The 27,303-nt window shown below is 43.4% G+C and overlaps 1 protein-coding gene across 2 annotated transcripts in view; it reads left to right on the forward strand.

Moving 5' to 3' along the window:
- Window positions 1-5,216: 5,216 nt before the first annotated feature.
- The window catches only part of GALNT15 (polypeptide N-acetylgalactosaminyltransferase 15), a 109,940-nt gene continuing 87,853 nt past the window's right edge, over window positions 5,217-27,303 (forward strand). For both annotated transcript variants that reach the window (XM_073677939.1, XM_073677940.1), the window contains exons 1-3: window positions 5,217-6,184; window positions 11,945-12,111; window positions 21,622-21,826. In XM_073677939.1, the coding sequence (XP_073534040.1) occupies window positions 5,700-6,184; window positions 11,945-12,111; window positions 21,622-21,826 (857 nt within the window). In that variant the 5' untranslated portion in view covers window positions 5,217-5,699. The remainder of the gene's footprint in view (window positions 6,185-11,944; window positions 12,112-21,621; window positions 21,827-27,303) is intronic.

Below are 27,303 nucleotides of genomic sequence, written 5' to 3' on the forward strand. Positions count from 1 at the left end.
TCCATGGCCATGTATTCACAATCCTGTTATTGATTGGTGTCGGAAGGATATTGTTAAGTAGCGCCCCAATTGCCATTAGAAATGTTTTAGTTCTGAACAAATTTGCTTTGATAGTCTGGAGGGTCTGCCGGGGTACCTGAAAGTCTTTGGAGATGTGTTCTCGGAAAAATAGGCAGAGATTTTACCTCCTCATCGTTCTTATGATTGTGCTATTGATCTTGTCCTTAATGCCAAATTACCTAAATCTCGCCTGTATGATTTGTCAGGACCTGAACATACTGCCATGAAAAAATGTATTCGAAAGTTTACAGGAGAGTCATATCTGTCCTTCCTCCTCTCCAGCAGCTGCCGACTTTTAATTTTTTTAAAAAAAGATGGGTGTCTGCGTCCTTGCCTCGATTTCTGTGAATTAAACAACATTACAGTTAAAAATACCTACCCACTTCCACTCATTTCTGACCTATATAATCAGCTTTTTGGGGCTAAATTGTTTCCCAAACTGGATCTTAGAGGGGCTTATCATTTGATATGCATCCAGGAGGGTGACGATTAGAATGCTATGTTTTTAACATCTGAGGGCCTATTTGAAAATTTTGTCATTCCTTTTGGGTTAACCAATGCGCCAGCTGTATTTCAAAATTTTATGAACGATATATTTTCAGATTGTATTGGAAGGTGTATTGTGGTATACCTTGATGATATTCTAATATTCTTTGTGAACTTCAGGCTCTCTCGATCATGGAACCCTATCTGAAGGTTCTAAAAGACAGAGTTATTTTCTTCTTTTTTGTCAAAAGTGGCCTCAGAGGCCTAGGAAATTGTTGTTCCATCCTTTTTCCAAAATCTAGCAAATGATAGAGAAAAGGAGTTTCATTATTTAGATGTACAAAGAGGGGTCCTTCCCTACCTTCAATGATCGGAATCCTGGAGGAAGGAGCAGAATATTTCTGTCCAGCTCTTCGGTCAAAACAAAGGGAAGGAGAAGTCAAAGAGTACCATTGCCAACTGGATTAATAGAGCAATTTGTTGTTAGGACAGGGCCGGCGCCCCTGCATGTGTCCTCTTCTGCAGCCTCATACCTTCTCAGACTACTTCATGCCGGTCTTTCTGTAGGCCAAAATGCAGTCCGTTTCCACAACTTGGCTTCAGCTGGAACAATGAGGCACTGCTAGCCACCTTCTGGGAGGGATTGTCTGGAAAAATCAAGGCTGAGCTAGCAGGCTGAGACATTCCTACTAAACTGGATGATCTAGTTTTCCTAGCCATTCGAATTGACCTCCAGTTTGAGAAGCGCTCCCAACAAATGGTATGTGAAAGAAAACCGCTTCATCTGGCTCCGTCCTTCCGAAGGCCGCTCATTCTTCAGGCTACCATGCCCGCAGAATCTCTAGAATCAATGCAAATTGACCATGTAAGGCTATCTGAGCAATGGCAGAAGATGTGTCGAATCAAGGGCTTGTGATTCTATTGTGGGGTCATCTCATTCGCTCCGATCCCAAGTAACCAGAAAACTCCCAAGCCCAGGTCCATTCGGAGAGGCTACTCAGAGCAAAAGCAATTCCTCTCCGCCATTGATCCTGACCGTATCTGTGACTTGTGGAGGTTCCCGGGTTATTGAGATAGCATATGTGGATTCTGGTGCAGCAGGGAACTTCATACAGCAAGCAGTGGTACATCGCAACAAGACTCCCTTTCGACTACTCCAAAATCCGTTCTGGTGTCATCTGTCAATGGGAAGCCCCTATCCGAAGCCATTTGACTGGTCCTCGATCAAGTAGAGCTCTGGATAGGAATGCTGCACACTGGGAAAATTGCCTTCTACGTGCTTCCTAGCCTGTTTTATCCACTTCTTCTGGGTCTTCTGTGGCTCCGCATGCATGAACTGGTCCTGGACTGTAGATCTGGAGAGGTACTTTGTTGGGGTCAGTCTAGTCATGAGAAATGTCTTGTACCTGTACATTCGGTCTGGCCACCAGTGGCACCATCTTCTGTGATGGGATTACCATCTGCCTACTGGTCATATGAGGACTTCTTTGACAAAAAAAAGCAGAGACGTTACCTCCACATAGGCCGTACGACTGCCCTATAGACCTGTTTTTTGGATCCTCACCACCACAAGGCCGTATTTACCCTATGTCCCAAGCAGAGACTCTAGCCATGTCAGAGTATGTCAAGGAGAATTTGGCTAGGGTTTTCATTCAGAAATCCTCTTATCCAGCTGGAGCCGGCTTCTTTGTAAAGAAAAAGGACGGCACCCCCTGACATTGCATCGATTATAGGGTCTCAATCAGATCACAGTTAAGAACAAGTATCCGTTGCCTTTGATTCCGGAGTTGTTTGACAGCCTCAGAAGTGCTAGGATTTTTTCCAAGCTGGATCTGAGAGGAGCTTATAATCTTACCGGATTTGACAAGGAGATGAATGGAAGACTGCTATCAACACACATTAGGAATACCGTGTTAGGCCGTTTGGGCTCAGTAATGCCCCAGCTGTCTTCCAGGAATGTATGAACAACATCTTTCAAGATCTCCTCTATACTTGTGGTGTGGTTTGCCTGGACGATATCTTGATCTTCTCTGCATATCTAACCTCTCATAGATGGAACATTTGCCAAGTCTTGCAGCAACTTAGGGGAAATCGCCTGTATGGAAAATTTGAAAAGTGCGCTTTTGAATAGGCTTCTCTGCCTTTTCTAGGTTATATCATCTCAGACACAGGCCTGGATATGAATCCAGAGAGAGTTTCCTCCAGCCTCAAGTGGCCATGCCGTGATGGCGTTAAAGCTATCCAGCGATTCCTAGGATTTGCCAATTGCTACCGGCCATTCAGTCTGCATTTCTCATCGAGGACCACCCTCATCTCTGCTATAATCCGTAAGGTAGCCGATCCAAAAGGTATGGACTTCAGAGACTGAGAACGCCTTTCTCTCCCTGAAATGGGCCTTTTCCTCAGCTCCTGTGCTACATCGACCGGAAGTGAACAAGCAGTTCTTTCTCGAGGTGGATGCTTCATTTTCTGGGGCAGGAGCAGTTCTTTACCCCATTGCCGGGTATTATTTTACCACATTGCCGGGTCTTCCATCTGCTCTGAAGCTTGAGGCGAAGTTTATCCAGCACATCTTCCGCCTTCACGGATTTCCATAGCACATCGTATCCGACAGAGGTGTCCAATTTACATCCAGGTTCTGGAAAGCCGTGTGCAAACTACTGAATGCAGTGCTGGATTTCTCTTCCCATATCATCCACAGTCCAATGGGCAAGTAGAGAGAGTCAACCAGGTTCTGGCCAACCTCCTGCGGTATTTCACAATCGCACATCATGACAACTGGGCCAAGCTCCTACCCTGGTCAGAATTCTCGTATAACAACCATGTCAGTGAGTCTTCTGCGAGGTCTCCATTCTACATTGTCTTCGGACAACAGCCTGGGATCCCTCTTCCGGTGTCTGATGCTTCTGGTGTACCAGCAGCCGATACACTTACTAACAATTTCTGTAAGATCTGGGAGGACACCAAAGATACTTAGAGAAATCTTCTGAACGTATGAAGAGGCACGCAGAAAAATGACACTTGGATTCACCTTCTTATCGTCTGGGGGATAAGGTGTGGTTATCTTCCATCCATCTCAAGATATCTTCCCATAAACTGGATCCTCACTTCATCAGTCCCTTTGAAGTCATCAAACAATTGTCGTATCCTATAAGTTGAAGCGGCCAGCCTCCTTACAAATACCTAATTCCTTCCATGTGTCCCTCCTGAAGCTGGTCATCTTGAGTCACTTCTTCAAGGATCCTTGGGTCACGCCAGCTCCCATCAGTTCCATGGATGTATTTGAAGTTAAGAATATCCTACCCTTGAAGATGGTGAGAGCAAAGACTTTTTTCTTAGTTGATTTGAAGGTATTTGGGCCTGAAGAAAGGTCATGGGAGCCTAAAGAAAATATTCATCCCCCACTTTTTCTTCAAAAATTCTAGCGGCGTTGCAGAAGCGGAGGCATAAGGGGGAAGTACTGTTAGAGAAGAGACGGTGCCCCTGCACTTGCCTCCTTCCTCCTCCCAACAGGGACACTGGCATGCTCACTTACCTGCCCGCGGTCCTGCAGCGTCTGTTTCCTCACAGGTCCTTCTTGAAGGGGCCTCGCCCTTCTGAAAATGTCACCAGCCAATGGCTGGGAGACATTAGGTAAAGTAGGGCACCCTCCCCGAATGAGAGGTGGCTTAGCATTGTCATGTATCATAGTATAGTCCTGTTACCAGGTTGTAAGGTCCCTGTTCCTGTGTTCCCTGTATTTGATCCTGTCCGTCCTGCTGAATCCCGTTCCTGAGCCCGTCCTGTCTCTACCTAGCCCTGAGCCTGCACCTATACCGCTATCCTCATCTGTCCAGTCTGAACCTGCACATGTGATCCTATATCCAAGTCCATCCAGTTTTCCTGTCCCTATTCTGTTCATGCCTGATCCAGCATCTGTCGTTCCGCCGCATATCTCCCCTTGGGGGTCAGCTGCTGCGGCTCCGGGGTCTGTCCTAGTGTAGAACCGGGTGTCCACCTGGGTTCAAATCTAACCACACCATCAGGTGCTCTAGTGAAGAACCAGGTGGTCACTTACTTACGCTCCTACAGGCTCTCCCCGGAACGTGGCACAGTGGTTCCACAACCACGTACATGACAGAAATATAACTTTTCTTAAATTACATTATAGGGTTATGTTGACACATCTACACATCTCACATGTGCTACTACTATGTGTATAATAATGTGGAACAAAAACATGAATATGGTGAATACATTTTTCTGAATTTCTACTGTAGTTTAAAGAAGCAAAGGTCAGCACACATTTTGGGTGATGCAAATTATTCCATTGTTTTATTAAAATTTCTTTGTTACCAAAATTAATTTCAGTGAGGTTTTGGACAAATAATGCTCTACATGGCAAGTAGAAGACCATTGGTCGCTGTGTCCTTTCTTTTTTTATATATATGAACATTTGAATGTATTTTATTTCCAAAATTTCAGCTGGAACTAATCAGTAATACCAGTTGTATAGTTATAGTTTATTATTACTTTGGCAGCTACACCCCGTCCTTCTGCTTCATACGATTTTACACTTTTTACTACAAGTTCAGATGTAAAGTCCATTGTTATTGCAGAATAAGTTGTAAGGACAGAATAACCCAGGAAACATAGTGGGCGTTAGGACCAGGATGCAGTGACGAGGAGAGTCTGGCAGCGGAGAAGTTCTGTGAGAGGCAGAGGCTGTCGATTTACATCTGTTCATCAGAGCTCAGTGCAGTATCACAACAGAGCAGCCATCCAACATCTGGTCTGCCGGGAGAACTTGATAACACTATTAGGGGATAGAATTGCCCACTCCCTAGAAAAGGATGATATCTGGAAAATCTAGAATATTTTTTTTGCTTTTTTCTTATGTGGAATTCTTTTGAAGATGTATAATCCTAAAGAAATCCCTGGGATTACTGTTACTTGTTTATTCTAAATATTTTCTTACACTGACGGGAAGGAATTTATCTAAAGAGAGAGGGAAAAAATAAAATATGCAAAGAAGGAACGTGCAAGTGGAATTTTGGGCGTAAAGATGGACCCGTATGTGGGAAAACACACGTGAGTCGGTGAAGGAAACAGATCTGGAATGAAGATAATTGCAAATACCATGACGGTATCAGCCTTTCTAAATCACAAGAACCATGCTGTTGAGGAGAAGGTGCAGATCATGGCCGTTCCAGCTGCAGATACTAGTTCTTATGTTGGCATTAATTTTGCTGTTAGTTATGGTAGCGATGCTGGATCCAGAAGACCAGAGTGAGGACAATTCCAGCTATCTTACCCAGCATCATGGTGGTGGAGGAGGACATGGATGGGCAGGTGTCGACTCATTGCTGGAGTCTGTAGAAGAAACTAATCCATATAAGGTGGAGGTTTTGTCTCCACTTTCCTCTTTTAGGGATGAGGAACTAATAGCTATTGGGATGTCTGGAAGCAGAAGAAGCTTTGACAATGTCAGGAAGAGCGCGTACAGGATAGTGAAGCAGCACAAGAGGAATAATGAAAACGATGCAGTGACTAACAGTGTGCAGACTGAAAAAGCAAAGAAAACACTACCTGGACTTGATGAAGACGGCAGCCAGAAAATTTCTTTACACAGGGAGATACCTGAGGGACGACATTCCCTGTGAGTACTAATGAAAGAACTTTTAAGCTAAAATTAACAAGCTTTATACAAGCTGTAACAAGTTCTTATCCTACTGGAGGTATACTTTTTATTTAATTTTTTTTTTTTTAAATCCTGATAATAAGGCCATGTTCACACGCTCAGTATTTGGTCAGTATTTTACATCAGTATTTGTAAGCCAAAACCAGGGGTGGGTGATAAATACAGAAGTGGTGACGAGATTCTATTATACTTTTCCTCTGATTGTTCCACTCCTGGTTTTGGCTTACAAATAGTGATGAAAAATACTGACCAAATACTAAATGTGTGAACGTGGCCTTAAGCATACGCTTTTCTGCTTTTGTTTTCTGGCTATAGATATTTTTATTCTATGTTCAGTACATGATATGAGGTCAGACTTTTTGTCTGAGCTTCTATTAGTAGCATTTTGAAATAAGTTTTGCAGCAGCTACATGGCCCATAGGAAGCGATAGTCTGGAAATGTTCATTGGCTTCTATAAAAGAGTTTCCTGGGCATGCTCTGTGATCTGTGCAGAGGCCATTGTGCATCAGAGCACCTGTAGTGATAATGAGATGATTATTACTGAAAAGTGACCAGAGTAAAAATGACATTATTTCAGGGTTTGTGTCTTTTTAATACAGATGGTGATATGTAAATTTGAAATGAAACGTTACTAAAAATGTTTAGAATTTATTTATTTTTCTTAAATCCTCCATACAGTTTCAGAGATATGGACCTTTTTATTAAATGTTATCGTCCTTAGGGCTGTTTCACACGTCCGTGTTTCCAGTACGTGTGGTGTCAGTTTCCACACATACTGGAGACACTGACACATGCAGGCCCATTCAAATGAAACGCTGACATGTTTGTTTTTTTGCAGATGCACGGTCCGCAAAATTGTCTCACGCTCAACACACACAGATGAAATTCGTTTGTCATCCGTGTGACACGTACCGGTGCTGAACACTGCCCTCACCGTGGTTCACTGCCGACGCTGCGATCAGCACCAGCAGGGACAATGATGAGAGTAGTAGTAGTCTTCTCCCGCAGTGTCCCTGTGTAAAATAAGAATAAGATAATAAAATCCTTGTACTAACCTGTCCTAAGTGCCCCCCGCTGTAATCCTCTGACTATTGATGCCGAGGAGCTGGGAAGAATGAGCCGCTCCAGAGCTGTGCTCAGTGAGTGACAGGACACCGCTCCTGAGCTCAGTTCCGGGGCCGCTCGCTGGATAGGGTAGTATAAGGATTTTAGTATTTTATTCTTATTTTACACAGGGATACTGCGGGAGAAGACTACTACTACCCTCATCATTGTCGCTGCTGGTGCTGATCACAGCGCCAGCAGGGAACCACGATGAGGGCTGTGTTCAGCACCCGGCGCTTGGGAACAGCGCTAACTGTAACGCTGATTCTCAGACGCCGGTTCATGTGATCCTGATGTGGTACACGGGCAGCACACGGTTGCCACACGTGTGACACACACGAACACATGGGGCACGAATATCTCCGGTACCGGAAATATATGGACTTGTGAAACCGACCCTAGATTGATCACAGTGTAATTATGCAAACAAGCCGAAAAATACGCCCCCAAAGAATAATATCAGCCCACCACATTGGTAAAGACGATAAAAATTTGAACTGAATAAAATGGCCTGTATCTCTGGAACCGTACGGCAGATTTAAACATAAAGAAAAAACAAAAAACAGGTTACTCATGAGGGCAGTGGTAATAATATAACAGCAAAAACAGTCCACTTTTGACCCAGTGACAGGTTCTTTTTAACATTAGAACATTAAATCATTTTCTGATGACACATTCCCACAATCACTAGAGCCAGTAGTATATATTTTGTATAACTAGACTATGCCACGTGCTTATTCTGCTTGGCATACTGTATAACATTTTTCTAATCATAGGTAACATATATATGTTTTGGAGATGCTTTTGCTCTAGTTATCACAATACAGTGAAAATCTGGTGCAAAGAAAGAGTCCAGATAGGGGTTAAGTATTGTACTGTTTAAATTCCCACCTGTTACAGCTCTTGGGTGAAGGACCCATAGTTCCAAGAGCCTGGATTTTTGTCTTCCCTTATATAGCGCCATCATATTCCACAGCGCTTAGCACACATTAAGGTTTTATTACAATTAAAATTCCCATGTAATAACTATGTAAATAGTCAGCATGTAACTAAAGATTTTCTAAAACCTTTCTAAGGCTATGTACACACATCGTGGTTTTTCAGTGGTTATTGATGCAGATTTTTATACAAATTTTCAGCTGCCTTTTGCACTACCAGCAAAGTCTATGAGATTCCCGAATTCTTAGTTCACACATCATGTTTTTTTTTTGTTCAGGATTTTGTGCTTTTCGTGTTTTTTGGGGAAAATAGAGCATGTCACTTCTTTCAGCATTTTTTCACCCATAGCAAATAATGGGTGGTGAAGAAAACGCTGAAAAAAGGCACGAAAAACGCAGGTAACTTTTTCAGCGGTTTTTGTGCATTAACAAGAATGGGATTTTTTTTCACTGAACTTCATGTACATGCATAACAGAGACAAAAGGACAGTGAAACAAACGCACCAAAAACGCACCTACAAAAAAGCAAGAAAACTGCAACAAAAATCCCGAACAACCTCCTGGCAAGAAATCAGGTTTTGTTGCAGAAAATGAATGCAGAAAAAAACATGATGTGTGAAGGTAGCCTAAAGCTGAATTTATTATTCAGCATGCTTCAGAAATGAAATATTTTTTATGTCTTACCTGTTCAGTGTCTACTCAGAGCTTAAAGGGGTTGTCCACTACTGGACACCCCCTAATTAACAGGCCTCAGGAGTGGGAAAAAACATAAAATCAATACTTCCCAAATCGGCACCAATCTTCAGTAAACTGTTACTTTTAGATCAGTCATAAGGTGAACGCTGCAGCCATTCAGCAGCTATGCTTTATACAGAGGAGCAGTGCCGGTCTGGAAGGTGGATATGAATTTTTTCCATCACTTCCTTCTTACATTAATAAGGGGTACTTTAATAGTGGACAAACCCTTCTTAATCATTCCAGGGCCCATCATAAAATAGAAACACTTGAAACTTACCCCCTGGAATGGTGTCATTCCAGCGATGTCATTGGTGTTGTTAAGTCATGTAACCACTACAGCATATCAGCAGCTGATCGGATGCTGCAGTCACTATTCCAAAATAGTGGTCACTGATTGTCAGCAGTGGTCAAGTTCCAAGACGGAAGTGTCAAGTGGACTGAATTTAATTTGATGACTGCCATTGATAATGCCATTAGTGATGCCCTAGTAATCTGATGCAGAACAAAACTTATTATCCCAGTACAGTGGCTCAGTGGTTAGCACTGTTACTTTGCATCACTGGGGTCCTGGATTCAAATCCCACCAAGGACAACATCTGGATGGAGTTTTTATGTGTTTGTGCGGGTTTCCTCCGGGTTCTTTGACTTCCTCCCGCATTACAAAGACATATTGATAGGGCATATAGATTGTGAGCCTCAATGGGGACAGTGATGATGACTGTAAGGCACTGTGGAATTAATGACACTATATAAGTAAGTTAAATAGATGATCCCAGGTCATGTATGAGCTTGCTCACTGCTAACAGAATTATGACTGTACAGTGGGTACGGAAAGTATTCAGACCCCTTTACATTTTTCACTCTTTGTTTCATTGCAGCCATTTGGTAAATTCTAAAAATGTCATTTTTTTTCTCATTAATGTACACTCTGCATCCCATCTTCACTTAAAAAAACAGAAATGTAGAAATGTTTGCAAAACAATTAAAAAAGAAAAACTGAAATATCACATGGTCATAAGTATTCAGACCCTTTGCTCAGTATTGAGTAGATGCACCCTTTTGAGCTACTACAGCCATGAGTCTTCTTGGGAATGATGCAACATGTTTTTCACACCTGGATTTGGGGATCCTCTGCCATTCTTCCTTGCAGATCCTCTCCAGTTCCATCATGTTGGATGGTGAACGTTGGTGGACAGCCATTTTCAGGTCTCTCCAGAGATGCTCAATTGGGTTTAGGTCAGGGCTCTGGCTGGGCCAGTCAAGAATGGTCACAGAGTTGTTCTGAAGCCACTCCTTTATTATTTTAGCTGTGTGCTTAGGGTCAGGTTAGGTGAACCTTCTGCCAAGTCTGAGGTCCAGAGCACTGTGGAAGAGGTTTTCATCCAGGATATTTCTGTATTTGGCTGCATTCATGTTTCCTTCAATTGCAACCAGTCGTCCTGTCCCTGCAGCTGAAAAACACCCCCATAGCATGATGCTGCCACCACAATGTTTCACTGTTGGGATTGTATTGGACAGGTGATGAGCAGTGCCTGGTTTTCTCCACACATACCACTTAGAATTATCACCAAAAAGTTTGATCTTCCTCTCATCAGACCAGAGAATCTTATTTCTCATAGTCTGGGAGTAATTCATGTGTTTTTGAGCAAACTCTATGCGGGCTTTCATATGTGTTGCACTGAGGAGACGCTTCCGCGGGCCACTCTGCCATAAAGGCCCGACTGGTGGAGGGCTGCAGTGATAGTTGACTTTGTGGAACTTTCTCCCATCTCCCTACTGCATCTCTGGAGCTCAGCCACAGTGATTTTCGGGTTCTTCTTTACCTCTCTCACCAAGGCTCCTCTCCCATGATTGCTCAGTTTGGCTGGACGGCCAGGTCTAGGAAGACTTCTGGTGGTCCCAAACTTCTTCCATTCAAGGATTATGGAGGCCACTGTGCTCTTAGTAACCTTGAGTAATGTAGAAATTCTTTTGTAACCTTGGCCAGATCTGTGCCTTGCCACAATTCTGTCTCTGAGCTCCTTGGGCAGTTCCTTTGAGCTCATGATTCTCATTTGGTCTGACATGCAGTGTGAGCTGTGAGGTCTTATATAGACAGGTGTGTGCCTTTCCAAATCAAGTCCTACCAGTTTAATTAAACACAGCTGGACTCCAATGAAGGCGTAGAAACCATCTCAAGGGGGATCACAAGGAAATGGACAGCATGTGACTTAAATATGAGTGTCTGAGCAAAAGGTCTGAATACTTATGACCATGTGATATTTCAGTTTTTCTTTTTTAATAAATTTGCTAAAAATTTCTACATTTCTGTTTTTTTCCAGTCAAGATGGGATGCAGAGTGTACATTAATGAGAAAAAAAAATAACTTTTTAGAATTTACCAAATGACTGCAATGAAACAAAGAGTGAAAAATTTAAAGGGGTCTGAATACTTTCCGTACCCACTGTAGCTCTGAACACATACAGGTTGTCATTTGGGATCAGCGCAAGATAAGAAATGCAATTTATTGTATGTACAATAATCTATTTTATGTAGATTATATTAATAAATAGGCTGTAATCTGGAGTCCAAAGGTGGATATACTGTTTAAATGGAAAGGTCAATATAACTCTGGTTAATACATTTACAAGCTGTTTACCTGCATGGCCGCAGCATTTATAGTGCTCTTGATGTAAGGGTAGGATAAATTACAGACTACAGACTTGTCTAAAATACATTACATGCAGGTTGGTATTCCTGATTCAATCTGAGATAGCAACTATTTTGGCACTAAACTCATTAGCATGCCGAAGTGAGAAAAGCATTTTTTTCAGTTTTATCATACTTTTGTGGTATCATCATAAATGTGTCCCTTTATTTTAATGGTGTCAATTACTGTTTATAAGAAAGCAAAGAAATTCATATTTGTTTTAAGTGAAAAGTTTTCTGTTTAAACAGATGTCTGAAGCAAATTTACAATGAAAATCTTCCTACCACTAGCGTTATCATTGCCTTCCGTGATGAAGCATGGTCTACATTACTGAGAACTGTTCATAGTGTGTTAGACAACTCTCCAAAAAAGATCTTGAAGGAAATAATACTTGTGGATGACCTAAGTCACAAAGGTAACACTTTTAAGCTTTAATAAAGGGCTAGGTAAAAACCTCCTATTCGTTTCTTTAAAAAAAACTTTAATGGCACATGGAAGCCAGTGACTTATTTACCGTATATACTCGAGTATAAGCCGACCTGAATATAAGCTGAGGCCCCTAATTTTAGCACAAAAACACTGGGAAAACTTATTGACTCGAGTATAAGCCTTGGGTGAGAAATGCAGCAGCTACTGGTAAATTCCCCCATCCTGGTAAGCATTGCCCATTCATCCCAAATCCTAGTATGCATGGTCCCCTCATCCCAATCCTGTTATGCATGGCACCCCTCATCCCAATCTTGGTATGCATGGCACCCCCCATCCCAATCCTGGCATGCATGGCACCCCTCATCCCAATCCTGGTATGCATGCCACCCCTCATCCCAATTCTGGTATGCATGTCACCCCTCATCCCAATCATGATATGTATGGCCCCCTCAGCCCCAATCCTGGTATGCATGACCCCCCCTCATCCTCAATCCTGGTAAGCATGGCCCCGTATCCTGGTATACATGGCCCCCCATCACAGCACACATGAAAAAAACAAACACCCCTACTAACCTTCCTTCCTCCCCTCTGCTCCAGTGCTGCATCCTGTCTGCCAGCATCTCACCTCTGCAGCTGAGCAGCGCATGACATCACTGCCATGCGCCCTCAGATGCCAAGGTGAGGTGCCAGGATATTCACTTCTCTCCACGCCGGGACTATGCCCGTGGAGAGGAGAGAATAGTCAGTCATTCTCCTTAATAGCGCAGTGTAAGTCGCAGCTGCCGTTTCCTGCAGCGGCTCTGCAATCACATGTGCCCGCTACTAAAGAGAATGAATATTCACCCCTATCCACGCCCATGGGAGTGGAGAAGAATGAATATTCATTCTCTCTAATAGAAGGCACAGGATCGCGAGGATCGCTGAGCCGTAGCAGGAAGCGGCAGCTGCGACTCACACTGCGCTATTAAGGAAAATGAATATTCACCCCTCTCCACTCCCATGGGCGTGGAGAGGGGTGAATATTCATTTTCTTTAGCAGCGGGCATACGTGGTAGCTGCAGCAGCAACTACTGCCTGTGCCCGCTCCTCCGCAGCAGCCATCCCCCCACCCCACCGGTATATACTATATATAGAAGTATATATAAGAATTTATATATAAGTATATACCAGAGTGTAAGCCGAGGGGGGCTTATTCAGCATAAAAAATGTGCTGAAAAAGTCGGCTTATACTGGAGTATACAGTAATTTATTTTACTTGCCTAAGTAGCGTCATCATATTCCACTAAACTTCATCATCATCACTATCCCCATTGGGGCTCACAATTCACAATCTAATTTACCGATCAGTATGTCTTTGGCGTGAGGAAGGAAACTGGAGAACCCGGAGGAAACCCACGCAAACACGGGGAGAACATACAAACTCCTTGAGGATGTTCTCCTTTGTGGGATATGAACCAGGCCCTCAGTGCTGCAAGGCTGGATTAAGAACCTTTTAACCCTTTCAACCCTGAGTCTGTTTTCGCCTTCCTGACCAGGCAAAATTTTACAATTTTGACCAGTGTCACTTTATGTGGTAATAATTCTGGAACGCTTTAACATATCCCAGTGATTCTGAGAATGTTTTTTTTATGTGACACATGGTATTTTATGTTAGTGGTAAATTTAGGTCAACATTTTTGTGTTTATTTTTGAAAATATTGGAATTTTGGCAAAAATGTTGCAATTTTCAACCTTTTAATTTTTATGCCCTTAAACCAGATAGTTATATCACACAAAATAGTTTATAAATATTATTTCCCACATGTCTACTCTACATCAGCATCATTTTTTAAACATAGTTTTTTTTTGCTAGGAAATTAAATGGGTTTAAAAGTTTATCAGCGATTTCTAATTGTAACATACCTGGCGGCGTCCTTGCATAGTGGTCCATCTCCCACTGTGCAAGAGCGCGCACTTGATCTCCAATCCAGAATGTCTCTCTGGCTTCCCTCCATGCTGTCTGTTTGCTTCTGTTTCTGTTGCTTAAGGGCGGCGCCCGATCACTTCCTGCTTTTTGTACCTGCTGCAGGCACACCCCTTGTGCGTCCTCAGCCTATTGCTGTCTGTCACCTGGTATTTAAACCAGCTGCTCCAATTAACCCATGCCTGAGCATTGTGTTTCATTCAGTGTGCTCTCTCACTCTGAATGTGCCAGGTCCCCTTCTGTGTTTGCTTGCCTGCACTTCCTGGAGGCTGTATTTCCAGGCCTGTCTGAACACGCTCCTTGCCTGTTCGTTCCGCCTTCTAGGGGCCGCATACCTAGACCCACTCCTGTATCTTGTCTGTCCTGTCTGAACACGCTCCTAGCCTGTTCCTCCCGCCTTCTAGGGGCTGCATACCTAGACCCGCTCCTGTATCTTGCTACTGTGTCTGTTCTTGTCTGTATACTCTTCTAGCCTGTTTCCTGTGTTCGTACCTTTCCTTTTTCTGCAGAGTCTGAACTCATACCTAACTCCTGCTCGTTGTCACTGTACTTCCGTTTGTGAGTTCGTGGTCCACTCGCTACTTCACTGTAAGTACCCTGTGGGTATCTGGTTCTGCCTTTCCCTTCCTGTCTGTTCCGTGTGAACAGAGCCCTGTCCCCTCTGCTCTGCCTTGCTCACCGCTCCGGCGGTTCTAGCCTGCTCTGCCTTGCTCACCGCTCCGGCGGTTCTAGCCTGCTCTGCCTTGCTCACCGCTCCGGCGGTTCTAGCCTGCTCTGCCTTGCTCACCGCTCCGGCGGTTCTAGCCTGCTCTGCCTTGCTCACTGCTCCGGCAGTCTCGCTCCGCTCTGACCCTTTGCTCACTGCTCTGGCAGTCTCGCTCCGCTCTGACCCTTTGCTCACTGCTCCGGCAGTCTCGCTCCGCTCTGACCCTTTGCTCACTGCTCCGGCAGTCTCGCTCCGCTCTGACCCTTTGCTCACTGCTCCGGCAGTCTCGCTCCGCTCTGACCCTTTGCTCACTGCTCCGGCAGTCTTGCTCCGCTCTGACCCTTTGCTCACTGCTCCGGCAGTCTTGCTCTGCTCTGACCCTTTTCTCACTGCTCCGGCAGTCTTGCTCTGCTCTGACCCTTTGCTCACTGCTCCGGCAGTCTTGCTCTGCTCTGACCTTTAGCTCACTGCTCCGGCAGTCTTGCTCTGCTCTGACCTTTTGCTCACTGCTCCGGCAGTCTCGCTCTGCTCTGACTACTCTTGCTCACCGCTCCAGGCGGCCTCGTCCTGCTCTACTCTTGCTCACCGCTCTAGGCGGTCTCGTCTTTCCCTGCTCTCGCTCACCACTCTGGGCGGCCTTACTCTGCTGTGTTGGTCTGCCACATCTGTGGTTCTGTTCCTGAGTCCCAGTGTGTACTGGGTCCTATCCCGCCTGTGTTCCTACCTGCTAGTGCCTCCCTGTCTGCACTCTAGCCGTGCTTGCCTGTACCCCCCTGCCTGCATACCCGCCTGCCTGCATACCAGTCGTGCCTGCCTATACCCACCAGTGTGTGTGCCAGCCTAACCTGTCTGTTCCTGTATTCCCCTGTGTGGGTCAACAGCCGTGTCCGGGGTCTGTCCTGGAGTAGCACCTGGTCCCTCTGCTCGGTTCCTCCTTGGTGCACTGGCGTCGTATGCCGTCGTGCGACCCTGGTCAGATCGGGTAAATACCTAGTTACGCCCCTCCAGGCATTCACTCTCCGGCACGGTCCAGTGGAATCACACGCACACGCCGCTCAGCCCGGGCGTGTGCATTACACTAATATTTCAAACAAAATTTACAAAACAAATTTCTAGAGAACACATCACATTTGAAGTGACTTTGAGGGGCCTGTGTGACAAAAAATACCCAAAAATGACAACATTTTAAAAACTGCACCCCTCAAAGTAAGTGCAGTTGAAGTGCAAGTGAAAATTTTACTTTCCCATAAAAATGTTTCGTTTTCCTCAAATTTTGCATTTTCACAAGGGTAACAGGAGAAAATGGACAGTACAATTTGTTGTGCAATTTTTCATGAGTATTGCAACACGCCATATGTGGTGGAAAAGTACTGTTTTGGCGCACAGCAGGGCTCAGACGGGAAGGAGAGCCATTTAATTTTTGGAGGGCAAAATTGGCTGGAATAAATAGCGGACACCATGTCACATTTGCAGAACCCCTGATGTGCCTAAAGAGTGGAAACCCCCCACAAGTGACTCAATTTTAGAAACTACACCCCCCCAAGGAATTTATCTAGAGATGTGATTAGCACCTCGAACCCACCGGTTTTTCACAGACCTTTCTAACATTGAGCTGTGAAAATAAAAAAATCCATTTTTCCCCCAAAAATGTTGCTTTAGCCCCATAGGTTTAATTTTAACAAGGGTAACAGAAAAAATGGACCATACAATTTGTTTTTCCTTTTTTGTCCTGAGTACCCTGATATCCTATATGTGGTGAAAAACTGCTGTTTGGGCAAACAGCAGGGTTTGGAAGGAAAGGAAAGCCAATTGAATTCTGGAGTGCAATTTTGTATGAAATAGATTGCGTATGCCATGTCACATTTGAAAAGCCCCTGACATGCCAAAACAGCAGAACCCCCTACAAAAGACCCCATTTTGGAAACTACACCTCTTGTGGAATTCACCTAGTGGTGTAGTGAGCATTTTTAACCTTCAGCCGATTAATAGAATTGTATAACATTAGGCTGAGTAAATGGAAAATTTCCACAAAAATGTTGCTTTGGCCCTAAGTTTTTAATTTTCAAAAAGAGTAATAGAAGAAAATGAAAGAAACTATTTGTTACAGAAATTCTCCTGAGTACACCTATACCCCATATGTGGTCAAAAACTACTTTTGAGGCACAGTGCAAAGCTCAGAAGGGAAGAATCGCCATATTGAAGTTCAGATTTTGCTAGAGTGGTTTGAGGGTGCCATGTCACATTGTCAGAGCTTCTGAGGAGCCAGAACAGCGGAACTCCCCCATAAGTGACACCATTTTACAAATTACACCCCCAATTAATTCATATAGGGGTGTAGTGAGCATGTTAACACCACATGTGCCTCACAGAATTTTATACTATTGGGTAGTGAAGAAAGAATATTTACATTTTTATCACTAAAATGTTGCTTTAGCCCCAAATTTTAAATTTCTATAATGGTTAATGGGAAAAAATGGACCCCTCAGTTTGTAGTGCAATTTCTCCTGATTGCGCTAATAACCTACATGAAATCGGAAAATACTTTTCAGGCACAGTGGAAAGTTCAGAAGGGAAGGAGCACCACATTATAGTGCAGATTTTGCTGTTATGGTTTGTGGGTGTCATGACCCACCGGAAGAGCCCCTGGGGTGCCAGTATAGCAGAACCCCCTATAAGGGACCCCATTTTACAAACTTCACCACTCAATGAATTAATCTAAGGATGTAGTGATCATATTGACACAACGGGTGTGTCACAGAATTTTATGCCATTGGGAAGTGAAGAAAAAATAATTAAATTTTTACCACAAAAATTTAGTTTTAGCCCCAGATTTTTTATTGTCATGTGGGAAAATGGGTAAAAATGGCACCAAAATTTGTCACACAAGTTCTGGTGAATGTGGAAATACCTCATATGTGGCTGTACAGTACTGTTTAGCCACGCGGCAAGACTCGGGAGGGAAGAAGCACTATTTGACTCTCTGAGATCAAATTATCATCTAATAGTTTACAGCTCCATATACAGAGCCCCTAAGTGCCAGAAGAGCTGAATCACCCCTTAAGTGACTCAATTTTTGAGATTACACCCCTCTAGGAATGTATCTACAGGTGTAGTGATGATTTTGACTCCATGTGTGTTTTCCATAAACGAGCAACAATGAATGTTGCTAAGTGAAAATTGCAAATCTGCCATTGTAGTGCCCAGTACATTGTAGTGGCCCTACATTGTAGTGCCCATACATTATGCTCTGCTTATGTTTCCGGAGACATGCACCCGTAAATTATGCGGGCTCTCATCGCTACTGAAATGCCAAACATTTGGATGCTAAATGTGGTTTAGGCACACAGGAGCTCAGAAGGGAGGGGGTCATTTGGATTTGGGAGCACAAAATTTTCTGGATTTCTTTTGGGGGACAAGGAGCCATAGCTCTTTTCCAGAGCCTTTGTGCTGCCAGTAACATGAAAGCCCCCTATATTTCCATTGACAGATGACGGACCTGAGTGGGGACTTGCTTTTTTGTGGATGGAGTTTTCTTGGGAACATTTTACATAACACTTTGGAGCACATTTATCCTGTGCTCTACATTGAGCACTTACATCGGGGTTTCCGTGTAAATCTTTGAAATATGTGATTCAGACGGATAGATGTGAGCTGAGCCTTACTGCGATCTTTGGGAGGCAGAATGAATAAATCAACAGCAGGTGACTAATTGGTTTTATTTATTTTTTACGCCGTTCCTCATGCGGTATAAGTGATTAGATGACTTTATTCTTCGGGTCAGTGCAATTACAACGATACCAGATTTATATAGTTTTTTTGTGTTTGGCTGCTATCACACACTAAAAGACCCTTTTTTTTGCATCGCCATATTTTGGAGTTTTTGCATCGCCATTCGCCATATTTTGAGAGCTATAATTTTTCCATATTTCTGCCAACAGAGTCATGTGAGGGCTTGTTTTTTGCGGGGCAAGTTGACATTTTTATTGGTACCATTTTTGGGAACATGGCATTTTTTGATTGCTTTCAGTTCTGTTTTTATGAGAGGCAGAATGAACAAAATCCAGCAATTCAGGAATTGTTTTTTTGGGGGGCCGTTCACTTTGTGGTAAAAGTAATAAGGTAGCTTTATTCTTCGGGTCAGTCCAATTATAATGATACCACATTTATATCGTTTTTATTTTATGGTTTGTTTTTACACAACAAAAACTATTTTATAGAAAAAAAAATTGTTTTTACATTGCTTTATTCAGAAAGCTATAACTATTTTATTTCTCTGCTGACAGAGCTTTATGGTGACAAGATGATGTTGTCAGCGATACCATTTTTATTTACTTTTGACTTTTTGATCGCGTTTTATTCCACTTTTTTGGGTCACTATGATGAAAAAGCATAGTTTATTGCCACGTTTTGTATTTATTTTTTATAAGGCTCACTTAAGGGGTTAAATAGTGTAAAATTCTTATAAATCGAGTAGTTCTGGATGTGGCGATACCAAATATGTGTACTTTTTTGTTGCTTTTTTTTCATAAGTATTCCTATGTATTGGTATAATATTGTTTTATTTATTTTGTGATACTTTTTTAAATATTTTAATAATTTTTTAAACTTTTTTTTTACTTTTTTACTTCCCTCTATGAGATTTTAACTTTCATTACTTTAACCGCTGGTATAATGGATTGCAATGCGCCAGGATTGCAGTACATATACCTGGCAGTGCTGCACTGACAGAAGCCTCTTAGACCATGCGGCTAAGATAGTCTGAGGCTGTGTGCCCACGTAGCGTTTTTCAAGCGTTTATGCTGCGGAATTTCCGCAGCGGAAACGCTTGTAAAACGCTAGGTAATCCGCACCCCATGGTCCCCAAGGGGATTCCGCATGTTCTATGCACATGCTGCGGATTTTTCCGCAGCGTTTATGCTGCGTACAAAAATCCGCAGCATGTCATTTAATTTTGCGGAAGTGCAGCGGAACTCCCGCCATTGACTTGCATTGAGACGCACAGAAACCGCGACTGTACATTTTTACAAGCGGCTTCTATGCGTCTCTATGTGCGGATGGTACCCAGTTCTGGAGGAGAGGAGACTCTCATCCAGACCTGGGTACCATTGTACCTGTAAAAAAAGAATAAAATAAAAAATAAAGTTTATACTCACCTGTCCAGCGTCTTCTCTCTGAATGCCAGCAGCGCTGAAGGACCTTCGGTGACGTTACAGTCATGTGACCGCAGGCCCTTCACCGCTCTGTCTCGCGATATGCCGGCAGCCGGGAACTAGCCAGGAAGCAGCGCTGCAGCACTCGCCGGCGCCTCGGGGGTGAGTATAGCTTTATTTGTTTTAATTTTTACGGTTCACACTGTATAAATCCATGCTGTTTGCAGGGATTTATACAGTGTGACCTAGTTGTCAAGCACTTTCCAAGTAATGCTATCGCCTGGAAAGGGCTTGTCAATCTGCATGCGGAAACGCATGTGAACCCGCATGTGGATCCGCATGTATTCTGCAGGAAAAACGCATGCACAATCTGCATGCGTTTTTTTCTGCCAGGGAGATGCAGAAATGCTGCAGAAATTTTCTGCTTCATTTCTGCATCGTGGGCACATAGCCTGAACATGCCACTATAGCTGGCAGATCCGGAGGTCGTCATGACGACCTCGGGTTGCCAAAGCAACGTTGCGGGGGCGCTGATCGGAAGCCTTCCAAACGTTGCGTTCACTATTGATTGCAGCATTTAGGGGTTAAATGGCCTGGGGCGGTGCAGGCACAGCTCCTGGCTGTGATAGCCGAGGCTCATTTTTCACTTAAGCCGAGCTCCTGGCTGTGATTGTGCAGGCACTGCTCCTGTGCCCGCATGATTGCCATGAAGTAAGTTAACATCATTTTACAGGAATCCCTTCCTGACCATGGGGTTAATGTAGAAAAAAATGTTCTGTGCAGTACAATATTACTAGATTTTTATTCACAGTTAGGGTTAGTCATAGTTTTTTATGTCTGCATTAAAGGGTTTTTTCCCACGAACAAAAGTTAATTTTAATCAATAGATCTTGGATTAAAAATAAGCCCCACAATTGGATGTGTTTAAATAAAATGTTCCTGTGCTGAGATAATCTTATGAATGTGCCCCTGCTGTGTACTGTGTAATGGCCGTGTCTGACCGTGCAGGAACATGGTCTGATCATATCACAGCTCCTGGGCAGGGGAGGAGAAAAAGGAGGAGGAGACATTACAGCAGGGGATTGCAAATAATTCTTTCTTTGAAGTAAACATTGTTTAAAAACAGGCAGGGAAACATTTCATCTCAAAAAATATCAGATGCGATACCATGCTGTAATGTCTGTATACTCTTTTCCTTCCTCCTCTGCCCAGGAGATGTGGTATGATCAGACCATGTTCCTGCACGGTCAGACACAGCCATTACACAGTACACAGCAGGGGCACATTTATAAGATTATCTCAGCGCAGGAACATTTTATTTAAACACATCCAATTGATTAAAATTACCTTTTGTTTATGGGAAAACCCCTTTAACCTTGTGATTTAATCGCAATACACCCAAAATAATGACTTCACCAAAGAAAACCTAACCTGAGGAACTGACATTTCTTACAATTTGAAATCTGAATGAAACATGACACATTAGTATTTTGAGCACTTTCTATAGACTTTAATAAGTGTTAAATTATCCTGTCTACACAATATGGTAAAAATACAGTTACCAATGAAAAGTGAGATTGTGTGAAACTAACCTGATACAAATTCTGAATAGTAATAATTATATTATATTTAACATACATTGTATATTTGTATTTATATATGTTCTTATGTTCCTAGGTCATCTCAAGACTGCCCTAAGTGAATATGTCACTAGAATAGATGGAGTAAAGCTAATAAGAAGCAACAAGAGACTTGGTGTTATTGGAGGTCGGATGCTTGGGGCAGCAAGGGCAACTGGGGAGATTCTTGTATTTATGGACCCACATTGTGAGTGCCACCCAGGCTGGCTAGAACCACTTTTGAGTAGAATAATGACTGACAGGTGTGAGATTATTCTATTATATTCTATATTACCCCTGTGTCCAATAGACCTGGTTATCAAAAAAGTAGTCAGCATATATATAAATGCTTCTATAATGGTGTCTTGCTTACTGTTAAATTCTGGTAAATAGTACAGCCGACCAACGAGTGCCAGATACCTCTTAGGCAGACATAGGCACTAACATAATAATGGGCACTAATAAATGGGCCCTAGAGTTTCAATTGAGGACAAATCCATTTGGAGGTGACTGTGAAGCCAGTTACTTCAACTAAAGCCTTTCTTAGCAGCAAGAGCTAAATCACAAGTAACCTATTAAACTTTTCTAAGGAAATGTCATCTGTGTGCTATGATGACAACCAAGAAACGTGTATGTGCACGTGTTCTGTATGGATAGAGGGTGAGTTCTTAGAATATTTTTTTCTGTTGGACCCAAAGAATCCCTGTCTGACACAGGCAGCAAACTTGTGCCAGTATTTTTTAGTTTCAAAATAGATTTATTGAATGATACAAATAAGCCATAAAAGAAAAGAAAAAAAGAGTAAGGATAAAAAAAGATAAGGATAACAAAGCACAGCAGACTACACTATTTTCATCCCCCCAAAAAACATATCCAAATGGAAAAATACACAAACATATGTCAAATAGATACCCATTTAAATGACATTTCACCCACTATATTCTAGGTAAATAACAATGTATCCATTTAAATATTTTTTTTCTGAGTCAAACACCAGGACACCACAAAACAGGACACCACAAAATGTGGTGTGAAATGAGCCTTATGTACATTGTTAAAGAGGAATGTTCTTTTTAGCAAAAATTGCAATTTTGCTTTGGTTTGTAATAATAACATAATATTTTTTTTCTATAGTGCCAACATATTCTGCAGCACTTTACAATTTAGAGAGGACATAAACAAACAAAATAAGACATTTTAGAGTAACACATAGATCAGCACATACCAAGATGAGTGAAGGCCCTGCTCACAAGCTTACAATCTTTGATGAAATAGGTCAAAAATAATCTGCTTGCCATGTATGGTCCAACCATCAATATAATAACCCGTTTCCGACGTGGTCAGTAATAGTATGCACCAGGTCGGAAAGGCCAGTTCAGAGGGGGCTCCGGTGCTGAGCCCGCACTGAACCGGGCACATGTCAGCTGATTCTTACAGCTGACATGTGCCTGCAACAGCGGCGGGTGGAATCGCGATCCACCCACAGCTGTTAACTAGTTAAATGCCGCTGTCAATTTCTGACAGCAGCATTTAACAGCGCTGCCCCGGAAGCGCATCACTTACCCCGCCCGCGCGTCACTTACCCCGCCCATCGGTGACCCTGTCACGTGATCGCGGGTCACTGATGGGTGGGCATGGCAACCTGGGGTCTGCAGCAGACCCTTGTGGTTGTCATGTAAAGATTGCTATGAGCGCCCCCTAGTGGTCGGCGCTCATAGCACAGGAGCATTTCTGCTACATAGAGGTGATCTGTTCATCACCTCTATGTAGCAGAGGCGATCGGACAGTTGTTGCTTCTAGTCTCCTATGGAGACTATTGAAGCATGCAGAAAGTATAAAAAAAAATGTTTTTAAAAATATTAAAAATTAAAACAAAAAAAAAAAAAGTTTAAATCACCCCCCCTTTTTCCCCATTCAAAATAAAATAATAATAAAAAAAAAACACATACAAAAATTTGGTACCGCTGCGTTCAGAATCGCCCGATCTATCAATATAAAAAAATAATTAATCCGATAAGTAAACGGCGTAGCGAGAAAAAAATACCAAACGCTAGAATTACGTTTTTTGGGTCACCGCAACATTGCAGTAAAATGCAATAACGGGCGATCAAAACATCAGATTTATCCCAAAATGGTATCAATAAAAACGTCAGCTCGGTACGCTAAAAATAAGCCCTCACTCAGCCCCAGATCCCAAAAAATGGAGACGCTACGGGTCTCGGAAAATGGCGCCATTTTTTTTATTTTTTTATTTAGCAAACTTTGTATTTTTTTTCCACCACTTAAATAAAAAAGAACCTATACATGTTTGGTGTCTACAAACTCGTAATGACCTGGAGAGTAGTAGCGGCAGGTCAGTTTTAGCATTCAGTGAATGTGGTAAAAAAAAAAAAAAAAACAACTGTGGAATTGCATTTTTTTTGCAATTTCACCGCACTTGGAATTTTTTTCCCGTTTTCCAGTACACGATATGGTAAAACCAGTGATGGCGTTTAAAAGTACAAATCGTCCCACAAAAAATAAGCCCTCACACGGCCATATTGAATGAAAAATAAAAAAGTTCTGGCTCTGGGAAGAAGAGGAGCAAAAAACGAAAATGCAAAAACGGAAAATGCTCCGGTCATAAAGGGGATAAATCGGGTCATTCAAATAACGCTGCATGAACCAGTCCCCAGCCAGTATCTGTACAAGTACAGATACAAGATGCTACTGAGTGCATAGAAGGGAGAACAAGGAATAGTTGGATTAGGAAGGTGAGGTGATAAGCCAGTCTAAAGAAATGTGTGCACTCTTGAAACTGTGGATACTGGGAATTAACTGTATTGTCTGGGATAGTGCATTCCAGAAAACTGGTACAGCACGAGAGAAGTTCTGGAAACAGAAGTGGGAGGTTAGGATTATAGAGAATGTTAGTCTCAGGTTATTAGCGGAATGGAGAGAACAGGTTCAATGGTAGATAGAGATGAGGGAGGAGATGAAGGGCAGTATAGAAATAAGTTTATATTGGACCCTAGCGCATGGGCAACCAGTGCAAAGACTGGTACAGTGTGGCAGCATCAGTGTAGCGGTTGGACAAAAATATGATCCTGGCTTCAAATGGTTAATACTTTTTAAATATTTTCTCCCACAATTATTCATTTAAATTAATTCAAATATTCCCCAGAAAACAGATGTGACTACTAAACTCTTTCTAAATCTGCTTCTTACACAATATACTATAGCTATAAGGACTTGATAACAATGTAAAAGCTCATGAAACGGAATAATTTCCCAGGGGAGTGACTGATCATGTGTTATATTATGTGGATGCCAGAAATAGACTTCTAAATTTAATTGTAAAAAGTACAAGTCTAAAAAAAATCTATGGTCAATATCCTGATGTCTACAATATGTTTTTATTGTTTCATTTTACTGTAACATCCTGACAAAAAATTGTATTGCAATTTCAAGCCAAAATAGTGAATGGCTGCTGTTGACTTTGAAAGTACTTTGAATATTAAAAGGTACTATCACTCATATTGTGAAAAAGTACATTTACTGTGAATGAGGTTGCTAAAATTTACACTGTTGCTTTACATAGAGTTTCATGTCAGAAGACTGACAAATATTGTTGTCCAGTTTAAAATAGTGGTACAGTTCGTCTTTCCAACCTCACCACCGCAATTTTGATGAGTTGTCTTCAAGGAGTTATTATTAAAAGAAGTTATTAATTTCAATCAATTAAATGGATTCCTATTAGAGCATATGAATATCATTTTTAAAATTTTGGCACACGTCACTTTTGGGCAAAATTTTGCAACCTTTTGTGATTCTGCTTCACACTGGACACTTTTAAAAGTAGGTGGGAATATAAACTTTATTAGCAAGGTAAATTAGTTTAAAGGAGTTGTCCAGGTTTGTCACGAAAGTCTGTAGTCACTCTATGTGGCAGCAGACTTGTAAATCCTCGCAGCGCACGGCCAGGATTCTCTGATGCTGGCGGTGAGATTGAGCGGTCATGTGACCGCAAGTATGCGATATGTATACTTCCGGCCACATTCCAACTAGACATGCGCTGCCTCACTAAATACAAGTGAATTGAGAGAGGTCGCACACGTCTAGTCAGAATGTGGCATATCACATACTTGCAGTCACAGGCAGGGCCGTATTTGGAGTTTCTGCTGCCCTAGGCACTGTCAGTGGTCGCCCCCCCCCCGGTCACGCCCACCCTCACCCCCCGTCAAGTCCCCCCCACGTCGTGCCCCCTCGCATCCAATATCTTCCCCCCCGTCGCGGCCGTTTCCCCAAGTTTCATGTAGCTTCTCCCCCCCCATTCCATGTAGCACATATAAAAGGTTGGGGTGGGGGGGGATGGGAGCGGCCCACACAGACCACAGGGCTGCAGCATTGCATATGTGGGTGGGGGGGGTGGGAGTGGCCCACACAGACCACAGGGCTGCAGCATTGCATATGGGGGTGGGGGGGTGGGAGCGGCCCACAAAGACCACAGGGCTGCAGCATTGTATATGGGGGTGGGGGGATGGGAGCGGCCCACACAGACCACAGGGCTGCAGCATTGTATATGGGGGTTGGGGGGGTGGGAGTGGCCCACAGACCTGGGCTGCAGCAGGCACTGCAGCATTGCATATGGCCCATATGCAATGCTGCAGTGCCTGATGCAGCCCATGTCTGGGATTCAGACCCCACTGTGTCCCTCCCTGCTGCTGCCTGCCATCATGTCTGACCAGTGACAACAATCACAGACTAGTCAGACTCCTCAGAGTCTGAGACTAGTCAGAGACACAGGCAGTCTGGGCTCTGTCAGGCTGGCACTGCTCCCCGCTGGCTGTACTGTCTGTGCACAGCACAGAACACAGTACTGGCGGTAGCTGCTTACTGCGCGTCTGCGCCTAAACTATGATCCCGCCGCCCGCCTCGCCGCCTGCCGCCCACCATCATCAATTATGCTGCAGAGCAGACTGTCTGCAGAAGTGGCAGCTCCTCAGCCAGCATCATGCACCGGCACCACGGCCCGGTTGGCAGTGTCGGCGCAATGGCACATCACAACAGGACACAATTACCGGCGCTGCCTGCTGAGATGAGCCGCCACCAGAGTTGTGCTGCCTGGGCCTCCGCGGGAACTTCAAGTGCCCGGGCTCCTCCTCTTCTTTCCAGATCGCAGCAGCACAGCAGACTAGAGAGGTGAGGTGGGTGGGCGTGACCGGAGGGCGAGAGGGCGCGATCAGGGGTGGATTAAGAGTAGAGATGAGCGTTGTTCTACTCGAACTGTTCACCAATCTCAAATTCGAGCTGTTTTGGGCGGTGTTCGAGCCGTTCGGCGAACACGAACAATTTGAGAAAAATTCGGCTGTTCGAGGTTATGTTCGATAACTGTTCGTGCACCAAAATCATAACTGGATTTTTTCTCAGTAATGATGAAAATTAATGTTAATACGCAGTTTGAGTGTACAGCGGGGTGGGGGGAGGGGCAGGGGATGGATCTCTGCAGGAACAATGAAGATCTCCATTTTTTTTTCTCTTTCCCGCATTTACAGTGGGGAGGTGCAATCTGTCAGCCTATCAGCAGCGCACACACGGAGCGAAGTGCTTTTTTTCACACAAGCAAGGGCATGTGTCATTGGCAGTGTATGTCACATGTCCTTGCCCTATAAGACCAAGCCATTTTCCCCGTCGCCACCATTTTCTCACTGCTGCAGCTGCATGTTAGACGGCACCGCTGTTGCTGTGTGCGCTATACCTT

This window comes from Phyllobates terribilis, unplaced genomic scaffold, assembly GCF_046119375.1.
Source record: "Phyllobates terribilis strain yellow unplaced genomic scaffold, ASM4611937v1 Scaffold_4__5_contigs__length_816908805, whole genome shotgun sequence".
NCBI lineage: Eukaryota > Metazoa > Chordata > Amphibia > Anura > Dendrobatidae > Phyllobates > Phyllobates terribilis.